We start from the raw sequence: 18,844 nt of genomic DNA, 5'->3' as shown, positions 1-18,844 counted from the left end.
TGATGTGGTCACCTACTGCTCCCCCACCAGGGATTGCTAGCTGGGCCCAGACCCAGGGCTCCCTTTGCTTCACCCTCAGATCACCCGTGCTACCCACTGTGCCTGTGGGGCTGAGGGCTTCTCCTCTATGCACATGATGTGCAGGGTCTTTGGGACTGTGGGCCCATTTACGTTTTCCAGTGGCCGTGGCATTGAGGCCACCTCTTGTCCCGGTACATCATTGGTGGGGCCTGGCTCCTTCGTGGCCATCGTTGCCTGCAGTTGCTTAATCCATTCTGTGTGGCTGCAGGGCCCGAGGGATATTTGCAGGCTCCTCAACAGCCGCTTCCTCCAGAATTGTAAACCCCAGGACCGATCTGTCTCTGCCTCAGCGGTCATCTGGGCAAGCCAGTGCTGCCAGCTACATCAGTTGTGGCCCCGAAGCCCGTACCAGTGGCAGTCACGTACTAAGAAACACTCCATCCTGCCCCATTTTCTCCAACACCTGCCTCAAAAATGGCGCTGCTTTGTGTGGCTGGGGGAGACTAGCTGCGGGTTACTCTTCCTCTCTTCACCCAACTCTCCCATTGTGGTTATAGTGGCCATCACCTGGCTTCTCCATCAGCCCTTACTGTTCTGATATAGTCCTTAGTACTCCGGGACCGTTCCTTCATCCCTCTTCCCACTCCTAGTCAGTTCCATCCCTAGACAGCTAAACCGAGCTCGCTGGGATGAGCCATAGGCTCTGGCCTCTAGAGGTGACCTCGGATTCCGTGACCATCCCTCGCATCTAGGCCCTTGTCCTGTCTTTTCGCTTGCTGGAACCCACTCTAAGACCTAAGATGGCCGTCTTTCGTACTCTCTGTTCCCTTAACTATCATTAACCCCATCTTATCCAAAATAGTATTTAAAGGGAACCAAACATCAGGATTTTCCTATATAAGGTGCAGCCAGTGCAGTACTGGCACAGTGTGTACATACCATTAGTGGGCAACTCGGATGTTTAGGCTGTGAAATCCAAGTTTATGAAGCTTGAAAATTCATCCACTTTTTGATTGACGTGCGCACCTCTCCAGATAATGTCCAGGCGGGTTATGCACATGATTCCCGCCCCCCTCCCCCCGCCGCCTGTTCCTCCCTCCCTCTGGCTGTATGCAAATTTCTCTCTTCAGTTACACGGCGTCGAAGTTGGCGCCTGCGCATAGCGCAGATCTCCGGCGCCATGTTTTTGAAGCCCGCATTACCCAGTTTTGTGTCTGAGAGGGCGGCGCATGCGCCCTCGCTTCTTCAGATCTCGTTGTGACAGCGGGAGCGCGCGCGGTGTCACAATAGGACTGGAGAACAGCTGATCTTACCAATTAGCTGCAGCAGACGTCTGCTACGATATCTGCTTATAGGAGCCATAATAGCTTCTAGTTCACACCCACCAGCTCAGAGACAACTGAAAACTGGAGAAAAGGCTACAGTTCCACTGTGAAAAATCACGAGACCCTGCATGATTGATGAAAAACGTATCACAAGTTGGGTTGATCCAAGGAACCAGTCTGATTTCTGTATGTGAAGTTGGGAAGGAAGCTTTCCCCTATTATAGGGGAGGTCACACCTGCCGCCTGGGATTTTTCCTTTCCTCTTTATCAACACGTTGGGTTGTAGGTTGAACTTCGACTTCTTTCAACCTCAAACCTATGAGAACTATGACCGATTCACCGGGGATTAGCATTTAGGTTGCACTATTGCCATAACCTGCAGGCAAGCAACGTCAATATTTCCCTATGAAGGTGGAAGGTTGCAACAGAATATGTGAATATTACAAGTCTCAGAGTGCTGATGGGGTAGATGAATAAATGCAAACTGCAACGTGAAGGCATTTCAGGTGGTTGTAAAAGTATTTGTTGGGCCACCCTAAACAGCAACACCTGCAATCAAGCGTTTGCAATAACTGGCAATGAGCCTTTTACAATGCTCTTGAGGAATTTTGGCCACCCATCTTTGTAGAATTGTACTAATTCATCCACATTGGAGGGTTTCCGAGCATGAACCGCCTTCTTAAAGTCAGGCAACAACATCTCAGTCAGATTAAAGGTCAGGACTCTGACTAGGCCTCTCCAAAGTCTAACTTATGATTTTCTTCAGCAATTCAGGAGGTGGACTTGCTGGTGTGTTTTGGATTACTGTCCTGCTGTATAACCAAAGTGCACTTCAATTTGAGATCAAGGACAGATGTCCGGACATTCTTCTTCAGGAATTTTTGGTAGGCAGCAGAATTCATGGTTCAGTCTTCCAGGTCCTGAAGCAGCAAAAACAGCCCCAGACCATAATGCTACCACCATGTTTTACTGTGGGTATGATGTTCCTTTTCTGAAATGCTGTGCTACTTCCACGCCAGATGTAATAGGACATACAACTTCCAAAAAGTTCAACTTTTGTCTCATCAGTCCACAAAGTATTCTCCCAAATGTCACAGTATCAAGACATTTTCTGGCAAAACTGAGATGAGCCTTTATGTGGTTTTTTGCTCAGTGCTTTCAGTCTTACAACTCTGCCATGCTGGCCATTTTTGCCCAGTCTCTTTCTTATGGTAGAGTCATGAACACTGACCTTAATTGAGGCAAGTGAGGCCTGCAGATCTTTGGATGTTATTGTGGGGCCTTTTGTGACCTCTTTGATGAGTCGTCACTACGCTCTTGGGGTGATTTTGGTCAGTCGGCCACTACTGGGAAGGTTCACCAGTGCTCCATGTTTTCGCTATTTGTGGATAATGGCTCTCACTGTGGTTCGCTGGAGTCCCAAAACTTTAGAAATTGTTTTATGACCTTTACCAGACTGGTAGATCTAAATTACGCTGTTTCTAGTTTGCTCTTTAGTTTCTTTGGATCGCGGCATGATGTCTAGCTTTAGGGGATCTTTTGGTCTACTTCGCTTTGTCAGGCAGGTCCTATTTAAGTGATTTCTTGCTTGAGAACATGTGTGGCAGTAATCAGATCTGGGTGTGACTAGGGGAACTGAACTAAGCTTCCCACAGTTAATTTATGTTTTAAGGGTGGTGGGGGCAATCAGTTTTACAAACATGACCCTGTAGGTTTGGAGTTCACGCCACTTACGAGACAAATTGCTTAACTGGCATGTGAATCCGGCCCTGTGTACTCCGTCAAGCTTGCAAGACTCCAGCCTTGATGGATTAGCCCCTATGTATTCTACATTATAATGTACAGAAAAGCAAGAAAGAAAGAAATCCAAGCTACAACTTGTCATGGTAAAACAGAAAAGAACTAGCCAATGTCTAATTTGTTTGGTCTTTAAAGGGTTAAAAAGCTTAAGCTGCACCACAGCGCTCCCGGTGGTGACAGTGGATAAATACAAGTAAAAAGGTGCAGACCAGGCGCCAATCATCGTTGCATAGAAAGTCTTTATTTTTTTTTTTTCATATTTAAATATATAAGATGCCAATAATCTTACAAGTCTCTGAGGTATAAAGGGGATTTAAATAAAATCGGAAATTATTAGAAACGTCAATCAAAATAAAAAAAAAAAAAAAAAAAAAAAAGAAGACGTCATGGCTTTAAAATATTAAGTAGACATAAAATCCGAGGGCTGGAATATTATTATTAATATTGCTTTACATTTAAAAAATAGTCATAAAACATAAAAATCGCTCTGTTCCATCATAATATAGATATGTACATCAAAAATACAAAGTCTAGGAAGGCGTTGCATCAATGCAATTATAAAAAAAAAAAAAAAAAGAAAAAAGGAAAAACAAAATCCTATATAAATGTGCATATTTCTTTATCAGAAGCTCAGGCCCAGGAATTGCATTTCTTGTTAAATTGTTGCAGTACCTGCAAGAAAAAATTAATTATTATATTATCTAATATAAAGCGGAACGTGTGTGTGTGTGTGTCTGTGTCTGTGTCTGTGTCTGTGTCTGTGTCTGTGTCTGTGTCTGTGTCTGTGTCTGTGTCTGTGTCTGTGTCTGTGTGTGTCCCCACTAAAGGAATGCGCACCGTCGCATTTACAATCACGAAATTTTGCACAGCCACCTCATGTGACTTAGGGAACGTCAGACTATGTTTGATGGGAAAATTTAACCCCCGAGCTTTACAGTTACTCTACAAAAAAATCTGCCTCCATTAAAGTGAACATACTGGGAGCTACGGGTCATTAATAGGAGCTGTGAGTGGTTGCTATAGGCAACAAAGGATATTCATAGTATAAGAAGCTTAAGCGTGAGGTAATATGATGTCAGAGGGAGAGAAGAGGGAGACAGCTAGACGGGGAGAAGAGGGAGACAGCCAGACGGGGAGAAGAGGGAGACAGCCAGACGGGGAGAAGAGGGAGACAGCCAGACGGGGAGAAGAGGGAGACAGCCAGACGGGGAGAAGAGGGAGACAGCCAGACGGGGGAAAAGAGGGAGACAGCCAGACGGGGAGAAGAGGGAGACAGCCAGACGGGGAGAAGAGGGAGACAGCCAGACGGGGAAAAAAGAGGGAGACAGCCAGACGGGGAAAAAAGAGGGAGACAGCCAGACGGGGAAAAAAGAGGGAGACAGCCAGACGGGGAGAAGAGGGAGACAGCCAGACGGGGAAAGAGAGACAGCCAGACGGGGAAAGAGAGACAGCCAGATAGGCACAGACAGAGACAAGTACAGATAGATAGGCAGAGACAGAAAGTGACATAGAAACAGACACAGATAGACACAGAAAAAGAGACAGACAGGGAAAGAGACAAGCAGTGAAAGAGACAGACACAGGGAAAGTGACAGAGAGAGGGAGACACACTGGGAGAGAGACAAAGACAGTTACTATCCTGGGCAATGCCGGGTACTACAGCTAGTTAAAAAAAAAAACAAAAACAAAAAAAAACCTTATTTGAACAAAGTGTTGATGAAGCAAAAGAAAATAACTAAAAATTAAAGTTTACAGAGGCTACATGAAATTTTCAAAAATGGCGCAGCTCCTGTGCCTGCGGCTCGGCCACGTTACAACGCACAGTAGACTGGGAGCACAATTCTGAAAAAGTCCTGTACGACAGAAATAAAAGTAACTTCAGGTAAAAAGACAACATGGATTGTAAATTCATGTGGAGCGTGACTGTCCCGAGCTGGACATGGAGGATGTATTACTAGAGGGAGGTGATGAAGACTTACAGCAGCCTGGACGACTGAAAAGGGAAAAGACAATCCAGACTCTTACCAAAATTCTGAAAGTTATGTTTCCATAGCATTTTCTGTGTCACTTGCAGATTCAGCGCTTCGTGCCAATATATCGGCCATTAAAGCCTCTTCTAGTTTCTTTCGAACGTGCTGAACTCGCTCCTCTTGTTTTCTGTAATATAAAAAGAAACGTTACAAGGGAAAATGCTGCCACACCTGTTAATAGTCACTATATACAGTACGCACATTCATTATCCTGTATTCTACTCCAGAGCTGCACTCACTATTCTGCTGGTGCAGTCACTGTGTACACACATTACATTACTGATCCTGAGTTACATCCTGTAATATACTCCAGAGCTGCACTCACTATTCTGCTGGTGCAGTCACTGTGTACATACATTACATTACTGATCCTGCACTGATCCTGAGTTACCTCCTGTATTATACTCCAGAGCTGCACTCACTATTCTGCTGGTGCAGTCACTGTGTATATACATTATATATTAGAGAAGCCATGTGGCTAACTAGAAAAGTACACTATGTACAGACTAAAAATCAGTAGTGTCACATATACAAGTTCACACTCAGCAGAATTGTGAATGTAGCTCTGGAGCAAAAACGGTTGTAAACACAGGCTATATGGAAGGATCCCTGTAAGAGGAGTATACCATGGCTAACACATATACATCCATCATCCATGAACCTCGGCTCCCATGTTCCATCATTTCTATACTGATCGCCTTGTGCATGACCCCTGCAGAGGAATCCTCCGTATATAAGTGTGAGGATCTCTGTATCTCAGCTGTGCGCCTGCTCGGGTACGTGAGAACAGCGCACAAATTACTAAGATCCATCAGTCACTCACAGTCTGAACTCCTGAGCTGTAACTCCAGGGACAACTCCGGAGGACTTGGCAGAGCCGAGGAGGCACAAAGCGGCACCTTGAAGCGAGATTTGTAGAGCTGGACGAGCTCCATTAATTTATCGATTAGGCGAGCTGCCTGCATTAAATACTAATGAGCGGCGGCTCCTCGCAATCTGCTCTGCTGCACGGTCCTGGCCGCAGTGAGGAGGTTGCGATGGTGCGTGGAGCGCCGCATGGTGCGGTATACCGCAAGCCTGAGGAGCAACTACGCAGAGCGCCATCTCCACCAGACCTGCGCTGATTCTGGCGGGAAGGAACACGGGATATTTTTTTACCCTTGCATTTTCAGCCAATGAATTCCGTAACACTTTTTTTGGTCCTTTTTACCCCAATGTAGCTCTATAGGGGACTGGTGTTTTGCATGATAAAGAATAATTTTGGCACTAAGGTGGGGAACTTCTAAATTTATTTCAGGTCTAAGTCATGTGCAGAGCATCACAGTGATAAGGGTGTAAACGTAGGCCGTGGAGGGAAGCGGAGGGGAAGGGGGGGGGGGGGGGGGAGGTCACTAGCAGAAAAGGGGTCAACAATCTGACAGAGGGGATCCAGCGAATGGAGGAACCCAGAGATTAAGAAGGGAAACGAGCAATCGGCCAGGCGGTAGAGGGTGGTGAAGAATGGAGCCATCAACCAGGGGGTGGGGGAAGCATTGAGATATCAACCAGGGGGTGGGGGAAGCATTGAGACATTGGCCAAGGGGGGAGGGATTGAACAATTTGGATGGAACGACTGGTCAGCGAGAGCAAGAAAGTAGGAGTGATGGATGAAGGATGGAGTGATCGGGAAGGGCGGAACGATAGAGGAATCTGCTAGGTGGTGGGAGAACCAAGTGATTTGTTGGAGATGGTGGAGGGAGAAAGAAAAGGTAAGGACCAAATAATTGGCTGGAGGGGGAGGGGGGGGGGAAATCAGAGGATTTTGATTAACTAAGATCTCTAGATCAAGCGACTGGCCAGCAGGGTGGGAAACAAAAGGATCGAGTGATCACCTGGTGGCGGTGGGAATCGAGCGATTTGGATTGAGTGACAGGCCAGGAAGGCAGGGGAAAGGGTTGCGGACGAATCGAGTGACCGGCCAGGGTAAGAGGGTGGGGAATTGGAAGACAGAGTGGCCAGCCGGGAGAGGGTGGGGTCATGGATAAACAACTGGTCAGGAATTGAAGGGATTTGGAGGGGGGGAATCAAGTGAATGGCCATTGGGGGAAGGCAAGGAGGATCAAGCGAGCGGCCAAGAGAAAATCAAGTAGTTGGTTGGAGGATTGAGCAGCCGGCTTGTGGGGAATCCATTGCCTGGCCGAGGAGGCTGGCAGGAGTGAGAAGGATCGAGTCACTGGCCAAAGGAAAATTGAGCAGCTAGCTGTAGGATTGAACGACCGGCTGGTGGAGAATCAAATGCCTGGTCAAGGAGGCTGGCGGGGATGAGGCATGATCAAGCGACTGACCAAGGGGAGAAAAAAAAAAACCGAGCAGCCGGCTGGAGGATTGAGCGACCAACTTGTGGCGAATCAAATGTCCGGTCAAGGAGGCTGGCGGGAGTGAGGGAGGATCAAGCAACTGGCCAAGAAAAAAAAATAAAAATAAATAAATAAATAAATAAATAAATAAATAAATAAATAAATAAATAAAGCAGCCAGCTGGAGGGGAATCAAGTGCACGGTCGAGGAGGCTGGTGGTGAGGAGACATGACTGAGCGACTGACCAAGGGAAAAATCGAGCAGCCGGCTGGAGGATTGAGCGACTGGCTGGTGGGGAAATCAAACACCCGGTTGAGGAGGCTGGCAGGGATGAAGGATAATCGAGCGACTGGCCAAGGGACAATAGAGCAGCCAGATGGAGGATTGAGTGAACAGCTGGTGGGAAATCAAATGCCCGGTCAAGGAGGCTGGCGGGTGTGAGGGATAATCCACCGACTGGCCAAAGGAAAAATCGAGCAGCCAGCTGGAGCATTAAGCGACCGGCTTGTGGGGAATCTGCTTGGCCAAGGAAGCTGGCGGGAGTGAGGAGGATCGAGCGACTGGCCAAAGGAATAATTGAGCAGTCAGCTGGTGGACTGAGCAACCCACTGGTGGGAATCAAAATGCCTGGCCAAGGAGGCTGGATGGAGTGAAGGTGGATCAAGTGACTGGCCAAAGGAATAACTGAGCAGCCAGCTGGAGACTTGAGTGACCGGCTGGTCGGGAATCAAATACCCGGTTGAGTAGGATGACGGGATTGAGGGAGTGACTCGTTGGAAGGCTCGAGGTGGAGAACGTGTGTGGAAAAAAAAAAACTAATAAAATATCGAGCAACTGGCCAAGAGGAAGCCTATTTCTCTCATCAAGTCATCAATGCTGAATGGTGGCTTCAATTTTCCACCTGACCTGAAGACGCCGATGCTGTGGCACACTGGGATGGACATTTTCTAAGGGGGCTCTCTGGGACCAGCAAGTACGGTGCACAGATCCCGTTATTTACACTAGGACACTGGTGGCAGCGTCTCCATACCCACAGTCAGATCGGGCATACTGCAGACTATCGCAGATTAGGGGGGCTCCATACATCAATAACCCCAATTACAATGAGCAGAGGTTTCTCCTTCATAAATCCATCGCTCCTCGTTGTGCGGACGCCTTCAGCCTGACATGGGAAATCTATATTTATTTTCGCGCAGCAATAGCTCTTATTTAGAGGACACAGGGGAGATTTTCTCCCTCGACCCAAAAGCATTTTTACAGCCTTTTTATTGCCCTCTCAGCTTATCCGACATAAACCTCTCCGAATCCGGCGGTGTTATAGTGTAATGCAGCCGCACTCTTCGTATTCGCGGGATATAAATCTGACAACTTTCTTACACAAGAAGAACTGACGGAACAACTGGATAATGCCCCCGAGATCCTTTACACAAAGCGCCGGTGGAGAAGATGCATCATCGGCATCAGAGACATCTGCTTCCAGGAATACGGTGCTGCGCAGGCGGCTGCTGCGGTGAGCGGCTCCCGGATCATCCCGGAGGCTCAGGCTTTCTTTCAGTATTTCGACGTATAATGGAAATTTACACCCAAATATAGGGAACATTGTACAGAATCGCCTCTTTCTACCGGTAGCGGAGCAGCGTAAAGAGGGATTCTGAGAAAGATACTTCATACAATCGTCGGTCAGCGCCAAGAAATCACTGCTGATATTAATGCGCCAGGGGCACTAGAGTGGTCCATATTCAGACATCCAAAAGGTGGGGGTCTAGATTGTCATGTCATGGATTCAGACCACTGGTGCGAGAGTGATGCATGAGTGACCCAGTGGCCCGGATCCACAAAGCTAGAGCGGCTCAGATCCAAAACAGATGGGGGGATAGGGGCACATAACCAGACTGCAGGAGGGGCTACATCGGCCCCAGATCCAGACTGCCAGGAGGGTTGGGGGGGGTTTAAGGGGTCTAGACTATCCTGGATACAGACCACTGGTGGGTGAGTGATATGAGGGTGTCCAAGTAGCCCGGATCCAAACAGCGAGGGGGAGCTAGAGTGGGCCAGATCCAAACAGATGGGGAGAACTCCAGAAGACCAGATCCAGCCCGCCAGGAGGAGGTGATTGTCAGAATCACTGATCCAAACCGCCAGCAAGAAGGGGGCTCCAGCAGCCCAGATTCAGACCGTCAAGGCACCAGCAGTGCAGAATTAGACCACCAGGGGGAGAGAGGGGCTCCAACAGCATGGATCCAGACCGCTGGAAAGTGCGGAGGGTGAACTCCAACGGCCCAGATCCAGATGGCCAGAGGTGGGGCTCCAACGGCATGAGTCCAGATTGCTGGAGAGTAGGGGGAGGGCTCTCCAGTGACCCAGATCTAGACTGCCAGGGGGTGGGGGGGAGAGGAGAAGGAAGCTCCAGCAGCACAGATACAGAACAACACTGGGGGAAAAATGTTTAGGGGGGGAGGGGGTTCTTCAGTGGCACAAGTCTAAACCATCGGGGGGAAAAAAAAAAAGGGTGGGTTCTTCAGCGGCACAGATGTAAACCACCCGGAAAGGGGGTTCTCCAGCGGCACAAATCCAGGCTTCTGGGAGGAGAAGCTCCAGTGGCCCAGATCCAGACCGCCCAGGATGGGGGAGCTCCAACGGCCCAGATCCCGATAGCCATGAGTGCGGCTCCAACAGCATGAGTCCAGAGTGCTAGGGAGGGAGGGGACAGCTCTCCAGCGGTCCAGATCTAGACCGCCAGGGGGGTGGAAGGGGGGGGGTAAGCTTGAGCAGCACGGATCCAGAACACTGGGGGGAAAATGTAAGGTGCAGGGGCTCTTCAGCGGCACAAATCTAGACGGCACAGATGCAAACCACCCAACCACCTGGAAAGGGGGTTCTCCAGCTGCACAAATCCAGGCTGTTGGGAGGAGAAGCTCCAGTGGCCCAGATCCAGAACGCCCAGGATGGGGGAGCTCCAACGGCCCAGATCCCGATAGCCAGGAGTGCGGCAGGTAGGGGGGGCGGGGAGGTTGGGGAGAACAGCTCTCCCGCGGTCCAGATCTAGACCGCCAGGGGGTGGAAGCTTGAGCAGCACAGATCCATAAACCCAGGGGAAGGGAGGGGGGCTGCAAATGTAGAGGGGGAGGGGGGGGGGGTCTTCAGTGGCACAAATCTAGACCGTCAAGAGACGGAAGCTCCAGCAGCATGGATCAAGAACGCTGGGGGGGAAATGTGTGTGCGTGCATGTGGGGTGGGGGGGTGTTTTCTGTAGCGGCACAGATCTAGACCATCGGTGGAAAAGTAAAAAAAAAAAAAAAAAAAAAGTTGGGTTCTTCAGCAGCACAGATGTAAACCACCGGGAAAGGTGGGCGCTCCAGTGGCACGAATGCAGCCTGCTGGGAAGAAGCTCCGGTGGCCTAGATCCAAACCGAGAGGGAAGGGGGGAGCGGCTCAGAACAAAGCAGCCTAAAGTGAATGTTTTGGTCACCGCAATGATTTTTAGGTCCACATAAAGCAATGTGCCAATGAATGAATGAAAGTGGGAATCGCATTGTTTTTTGCACGGCCGATTATTGCAGGAGAGCTGAAGTCACACTCCGATGCTGCACTTCATGACTCCCCCCTGCCACCTGGTGGCCTTTCTGCAGAAGACTTGAGATATTTCGCACTACAATGAAGAATGTACTGGGAACAAGTGACCTGTGTGGAGGTCCACACAGATGGAAGGAGAGGGGGCTTCTAGTTAACCACTTAGTGTCTTGGTAAATTTTGTACTTTAGTTTTTCTTTTGCCCTTGTCTCTATTTTCCCCGCCTACATCGCAGTAAGAGGGCCTGTAGTTCTGCGGGATGAGGTGTTTTGAATATCATCATTCTGTAATGAAAAATAGGGAAAAAATTCTTAATGAGGTGAAATAGTGGGAAGACAAAAAAAAGGGGGCGGGACTCTGCCTCTAGCCCCTCCCACTTGCCATTGTCAGACTTTCATGTAGCACGCCAGGGTGTGAAAGAACAGCACCTCGCCCACAACTACCGCCCCGCTACGTTTTTAGTCAGCAGAATCTTGCCTTGGCGACAGTAGATCATACTGATGCAGGGACCTGGCGGCGGCGGCAAGGCCCGGGGGACACCTGGCGGCGGCGGCAAGGCCCGGGGGACACCTGGCGGCGGCGGCAAGGCCCGGGGGACACCTGGCGGCGGCGGCAAGGCCCGGGGGACACCTGGCGGCGGCGGCAAGGCCCGGGGGACACCTGGCGGCGGCGGCAAGGCCCGGGGGACACCTGGCGGCGGCGGCAAGGCCCGGGGGACACCTGGCGGCGGCGGCAAGGCCCGGGGGACACCTGGCGGCGGCGGCAAGGCCCGGGGGACACCTGGCGGCGGAGGCAAGGCCCGGGGGACACCTGGCGGCGGAGGCAAGGCCCGGGGGACACCTGGCGGCGGAGGCAAGGCCCGGGGGACACCTGGCGGCGGAGGCAAGGCCCGGGGGACACCTGGCGGCGGAGGCAAGGCCCGGGGGACACCTGGCGGCGGAGGCAAGGCCCGGGGGACACCTGGCGGCGGAGGCAAGGCCCGGGGGACACCTGGCGGCGGAGGCAAGGCCCGGGGGACACCTGGCGGCGGAGGCAAAGCCCGGGGGACACCTGGCGGCGGAGGCAAGGCCCGGGGGACACCTGGCGGCGGAGGCAAGGCCCGGGGGACACCTGGCGGCGGAGGCAAGGCCCGGGGGACACCTGGCGGCGGAGGCAAGGCCCGGGGGACACCTGGCGGCGGAGGCAAGGCCCGGGGGACACCTGGCGGCGGAGGCAAGGCCCGGGGAACCTGCCGGTGGAGGTCACCGGATCTGCGGAGAAAGGGCCTGAGCTGAAGGCCAAGCTCTCCGGCCCAGTCTGGCCTTTGGAAGGGCATTGCGATTACAAGTCCTACGGGGTCAATTACTGGCGGGTTCGCCACTAACCCTGAGAGAAGTCCTGGTTAAAAAGATGACCCCGACCCCAAGGAAAGCTTCTGCCCCTGTAGAGGACCCCAACACCATTAGTGACAAAAAGGCGAAATGGGTTGCGGAAGTGATCCAGGGAAAGAAAAGGAGTGAGAAACCCACTCTGAATATGCTAATGTGGAGTACGGCTGATGGCAGTGATGGGTCAGCCCATCTCCTCCTGTGAGTGTTCTGCTAATCAGATCAAAACAATCTCCTGCAGCAGCGTATCTCCAGAGTTAGTGATACACAGGGGCTGAGCCGAGCCATCACTGCCATCATCTGTACTCCACATGTGTCCATTCTGATATCAGTGCAGCTGAAGGCAGCAGACTGGAGAAAAGCCGGGGTTCGGAAGCCACTTACATTTATTTTACAGTAATGATTAATGTGATTTTCAAAGCTTCATCCTAACATCTCATGCTGGACAAATAAAATAAAAATAAATAAAAAAAGTTGAATTACTTTAAAAAAAACCCATAAAAATACAATATAAGGGACATGAACCTGTGAACATGTGAACACTAGATCTGTATACTGCAGTGTGAAGCCTGCGAGTCCTATAAAGGCCAAGATGGCCAAAATGACCGGTCCATCCAGCCTCGGTATTGACCACCCATCGCCAAGATGTCGCACACCGACACTGACCCCAGGAACTGGTGCGAGACTGTAACTATGAAGAACGCACATGGTGCACCCAACTATATCCACATACAGCAATGGACTCAGATGCAGCTCAGAAGGGACCCGCACCCCGTGAGCCCAGGATCGGCCACTGCTGCCCCGCGAGCCTCCCATTCCCTGTCTCTTTCCTCGGTCTCCGGCCCTTACCGGATATCCTCATCTGTGACTATGAAGGCTTTACACAGCGGCTGCAGGGTGTTTAGCCAGACGGACGGATTCTTTTCTACGGCAGCTGAGAGTTGTCCTGTGATTGGTGCAGAGCTGGTGTGCAGGGCGCTGGCAATGGCGGCAAGAAGGGTGTCCTCGTTGTTCCCTGGTCCGACACCTGCAGCGACAACAAAGGCAAAATGGTGTTATAATCTGCTCTGGGTTCAGCACTGAAAATTGGGAGAAGTAGACGGGAAGATTTAAGTAATGAAAAGTTATGAAACTCTGCAGCCAAAGATGTACTGAGCCCCATAACAAGTCATTAATAATGCATGGTGGATACTGCAAGAATGAAGGAGGGACACACAGGGAGCCCGTCCCCGCCCCCAAGAGGGACATACAGCATACAGGGGGCCCGTCCCCGCCCCCAAGAGGGACATACAGCATACAGGGGGCCCGTCCCCGCCCCCAAGAGGGACATACAGCGTACAGGGGGCCCGTCCCCGCCCCCAAGAGGGACATACAGCATACATGGGGCCCGTCCCCGCCCCCAAGAGGGACATACAGCGTACAGGGGGGCCGTCCCCACCCCCAAGAGGGACACACAGGGGGGGCCGTCCCCACCCCCAAGAGGGACACACAGGGGGGCCGTCCCCACCCCCAAGAGGGATATACAGCATACAGGGGGCCCGTCCCCGCCCCCAAAAGGGACACACAGGGGGGCCGTCCCCGCCCCCAAGAGGGACACACAGGGGGGCCGTCCCCACCCCCAAGAGGGACACACAGGGGGGCCGTCCCCACCCCCAAGAGGGACACACAGGGGGGCCGTCCCCACCCCCAAGAGGGACACACAGGGGGGCCGTCCCCACCCCCAAGAGGGACACACAGGGGGGACCGCCTCCAAGAGGGACACAAGTTCTGCTACCTTCTTATTTCCTTTGAGAAATGCCCGAACAGAGGTTCTGGCAACATAGAAACAAAAGTAATCTAAGGCTGGAATCACACATGCAGGTTTTGATTGGAGCTAATGTGAGCAACTGCGTGAATATATATAAAAAATAAAATAAATTAAAAAAAGAAAAAAAATTATATCTATCTCATATAGATAATTTTTTTTCTTTTTTTAATTTAATTAAATTTAATTTAAATTAATATATATATTATATCTATGTCATATACATACATTATATATATATATATATATATATATATATATATATATATATATATATATATATATATAAAAAATTTAATTTTTTTAAAAAAATTCAGAACAAAAAAAATCCTGTGTGGCTCCAGCCTTGGGGTGCGGACACGCTGCGGACTTACCTTGTAAACCTTTCGGAAGCTCCATGCAGTTTATGACTTGCTCCGTCACATCTGACGCACTCAGTCCTTCTAACCTCTTCTCCCAAAAAAGCTGAAAAACAAAAAAAAAAAAGTTGAGAAATTGCAAATGCTTTTCCTCTGGACGCCTGTAATGTGATTTGCTTCATTCATCCTTGTAGGCTTTTCATGTTTTGCAGTGAGGGGTGGTGGCGCCCTCTAGTGGTGGTGGTTGGGGGTCACACAATGATCCGGGCACTGCATCGCTAGCAGCAGCCGCTACGAGACTCTACTGCTTCCGCCTCGCCTTCTCCACCGCACAGGAAATTAGCGGGCGTCAGTAAAGAGCTCTGTGTCTTCCTGCCACGGGATTCATTAACACTTTAATGACTGGTAGATCAGCAAACACATCAACATCTAAAAGGGTTTCCCCGAAAAGTGATGCCCGAGGCCATAATCATGTGTGGTGGGGGTCCGCACACAGCACCAACACCCCCCCTCCCCCCCCGCCATGAACGTGCACATTCAGAGCAGACTACGCTGGCTCAAGACGCTTCAAGCTAAAATTCAGGAGTGCTCAGCCCTAGTCACCCTCCTCCTGGGGGTCTGCACACATCACTGGCTGATTCAGGGGACATAGTTGGGGGTATGCTGTTCAAAATGTTATATTAATCCCATATAATTTACATATAATTTACCTAGTCCCTGCCGAACTCCTCCCAGCGCTGCTAGAGGAGAATGACAAGTCTCCTCCATTATACTCATAAGGGCCAGACCTGTCAATCACCAGCTGCAGCGCTGGGAAGAACTCGCACGGGGGGGGGGGCGAGTTAGATCTTTAACATTTATTTTCTCTAAAATACTTCACAAAAAAATTAATATACCTGGCTGCAATCGTGCAACCAGAACCCGATTCAACTAGTGATGAGTGGGCACTACCATGCTCGGGAGCTCAGTACTAGTGAGAAGTCCCTCATTGTTTTTACAAGACTCTTCTTGACTCAATGTAATTGTGTTGGCCACTGAAAGCCAGACGTATTGTTCTCCAGACTTTTCCAGTAACCATTGTATTGTAGTTGTGTATTGCCAATGTGATTACCTTAGGGTACCTTCACACTTTAGCGATGCAGCAGCGATCCGACTAGCGATCTGACCTGGTCAGGATCGCTGCTGCGTCGCTACATGGTCGCTGGTGAGCTGTCAAACAGGCAGATCTCACCAGCGACCAGTGACCAGCCCCCAGCCAGCAGCGACGTGCAAGCGACGCTGCGCTTGCACGGAGCCGGCGTCTGGAAGCTGCGGACACTGGTAACTAAGGTAAACATCGGGTATGGTTACCCGATGTTTACATTAGTTACCAGCTCACACCGCTTAACTTAGCATGTGCAGGGAGCAGGAGCCGGCACTGGCAGCGTTAGAGCTGCGGAGGCTGGTAACGAAGGTAAATATCGGGTAACCACCTTGGTTACCCGATGTTTACCTTGGTTACAGCTTACCGCAGGCTGTCAGACGCCGGCTCCTGCTCCCTGCACATTAAGGATTGTTGCTCTCTCGCTGTCACACACAGCGATGTGTGCTTATTAGCGGGAGAGCAACAATAAAAAAACGAACCAGCACTGTGTGTAACGAGCAGCGATCTCACAGCAGGGGCCAGATCACTGCTCAGTGTCACACACAGCGAGATCGCTAATGAGGTCACAAAAAACGTGACTCAGCAGCGATCTCAGTAGCGATCTCGCTGTGTGTGAAGCACCCCTTAGTAGCCATTGTTGAGTCTGTGACTTGCAGACTCCATGTATACCCTCAGTCTTTCTGTAGACCTCATTTGGATGAACATTGTCCATGCAGCTTGAGATTCATCCAATGGGAGAAGCAATCTTGTCCAACCAATCGATGAGGACGCAGTGTATCCAAGTGGAAGGCTGTGGCTATAAAAGGGATTTCTTTAAGCCACCAGTTGGTTGTTGAAGGATGCTGATGGATCCAGTCTAAGCTCTTTGGAGCTGACTAGAGGATCAGGATATCTTATGGCTTCAATCTAGGGACTCCGGTTCCGGTTGGAGACCATATCCACAGTATAGGGATTTCGACTCCGGCTGCCAGGATTGTATCATCATACCAGGACTACCTAAGGAGGACACTCAGGTTGGGACAGTTCAGTCACCTATTACAGACTTTGCAGACCTCAGCCAGCTTCCTAAATCTGGCGTTATTCCAGTCACGGTGGGTGCCCACCAAAAGCGGGGTGCTGCTGTATTGGAGTAAGTAGCCCTGGAACCTGTGAGTCATGGACATTCTAAATCCCTGGTGAGCCAGCGGAAGGGTGAGAAACTGGTGTCGGTTACATTCTGTGTGTTTGCTGGTTATGTGCCATATGCCGTTAATTGTTTGGGGATCCAATAAAGTCTAATTATTGTGATTCCCTCACCCTGTGTTGTCTGAGTAGTGTTACGCCCGCGGTTAAGGAGGCCGACGTTCAGTTGGGATGAGCCCTGAGCCACGCTGTCTTTCTAAAGGCGGCAGGTTTTAGTGGACGAGAGCACCCACTGAGCCACGTGTCTCCACAATGAGCGGGCACTACCATGCTCGGGTGCTCAGTAGTGATGAGCGGGCACTACCATGCTCTGGTGCTCGGTACTCGTAACTAGTGATGAGCGGGCACTACCATGCTCGGGTGCTCTGTACTCGTAACTGTGATGAGCGAGCACTACCATGCTCGGGTGCTCAGTACTCGTAACTAGTGATGAGCGGGCACTACCATGCTCGGGTGCTCAGTACTCGTAACTAGTGATGAGCGGGCACTACCATGCTCGGGTGCTCAGTACTGGTAACTAGTGATGAGCGGGCACTACCATGCTCGGGTGCTCTGTACTGGTAACTAGTGATGAGCGGGCACTACCATGCTCGGGTGCTCTGTACTGGTAACTAGTGATGAGCGGGCACTACCATGCTCGGGTGCTCAGTACTGGTAACTAGTGATGAGCGGGCACTACCATGCTCGGGTGCTCTGTACTGGTAACTAGTGATGAGCGGGCACTACCATGCTCGGGTGCTCAGTACTCGTAACTAGTGATGAGCGGGCACTACCATGCTCAGGTGCTCAGTACTGGTAACTAGTGATGAGCGGGCACTACCATGCTCGGGTGCTCTGTACTGGTAACTAGTGATGAGCGAACACTACCATGCTCGGGTGCTCAGTACTGGTAACTAGTGATGAGCGGGTACTACCATGCTCGGGTGCTCAGTACTCGTAACTAGTGATGAGCGGGCACTACCATGCTCGGGTGCTCAGTACTCGTAACTAGTGATGAGCGGGCACTACCATGCTCGGGTGCTCAGTACTGGTAACTAGTGATGAGCGGGCACTACCATGCTCGGGTGCTCAGTACTGGTAACTAGTGATGAGCGGGCACTACCATGCTCAGGTGCTCAGTACTGGTAACTAGTGATGAGCGGGCACTACCATGCTCGGGTGCTCTGTACTGGTAACTAGTGATGAGCGAACACTACCATGCTCGGGTGCTCAGTACTGGTAACTAGTGATGAGCGGGCACTACCATGCTCGGGTGCTCTGTACTGGTAACTAGTGATGAGCGAACACTACCATGCTCGGGTGCTCAGTACTGGTAACTAGTGATGAGCGGGCACTACCATGCTCGGGTGCTCAGTACTGGTAACTAGTGATGAGCAGGCACTACCATGCTCGGGTGCTCTGTACTGGTAACTAGTGATGAGCGGGCACTACCATGCTCAGGTGCTCAGTACTGGTAACTAGTGATGAGCGGGCACTACCATGCTCAGGTGCTCAGTACTGGTAACTAGTGATGAGCGGGCACTACCATGCTCAGGTGCTCAGTACTGGTAACTAGTGATGAGCGGGCACTACCATGCTCAGGTGCTCAGTACTGGTAACTAGTGATGAGCGGGCACTACCATGCTCAGGTGCTCAGTACTGGTAACTAGTGATGAGCGGGCACTACCATGCTCAGGTGCTCAGTACTTGTAACTAGTGATGAGTGGGCACTACCATGCTCGAGTGCTCTGTACTGGTAACTAGTGATGAGCGGGCACTACCATGCTCAGGTGCTCAGTACTGGTAACTAGTGATGAGCGAGCACTACCATGCTCGGGTGCTCAGTACTCGTAACTAGTGATGAGCGAGCACTACCATGCTCGGGTGCTCAGTACTCGTAACTAGTGATGAGCGGGCACTACCATGC

At 50.9% G+C, this 18,844-nt stretch overlaps 1 protein-coding gene across 1 annotated transcript in view; it reads right to left on the bottom strand.

Moving 5' to 3' along the window:
* Positions 1–3,408: 3,408 nt before the first annotated feature.
* The window catches only part of MBD2 (methyl-CpG binding domain protein 2), a 34,480-nt gene continuing 19,044 nt past the window's right edge, over positions 3,409–18,844 (bottom strand). Inside the window, exons 4-7 of the mRNA XM_075343480.1 lie at positions 14,628–14,718; positions 13,299–13,476; positions 5,172–5,303; positions 3,409–3,818 (exon numbers count right to left, since the gene is read on the bottom strand). Coding sequence (XP_075199595.1) covers positions 5,186–5,303; positions 13,299–13,476; positions 14,628–14,718 — 387 coding nt within the window. The 3' untranslated portion in view covers positions 3,409–3,818; positions 5,172–5,185. The remainder of the gene's footprint in view (positions 3,819–5,171; positions 5,304–13,298; positions 13,477–14,627; positions 14,719–18,844) is intronic.

Source organism: Anomaloglossus baeobatrachus, chromosome 1, assembly GCF_048569485.1.
Source record: "Anomaloglossus baeobatrachus isolate aAnoBae1 chromosome 1, aAnoBae1.hap1, whole genome shotgun sequence".
NCBI classification, from domain to species: Eukaryota; Metazoa; Chordata; class Amphibia; order Anura; family Aromobatidae; genus Anomaloglossus; species Anomaloglossus baeobatrachus.
Note: the sequence above shows the minus strand (reverse complement) of the source record. Positions and strands in the feature narration are given on the sequence as shown.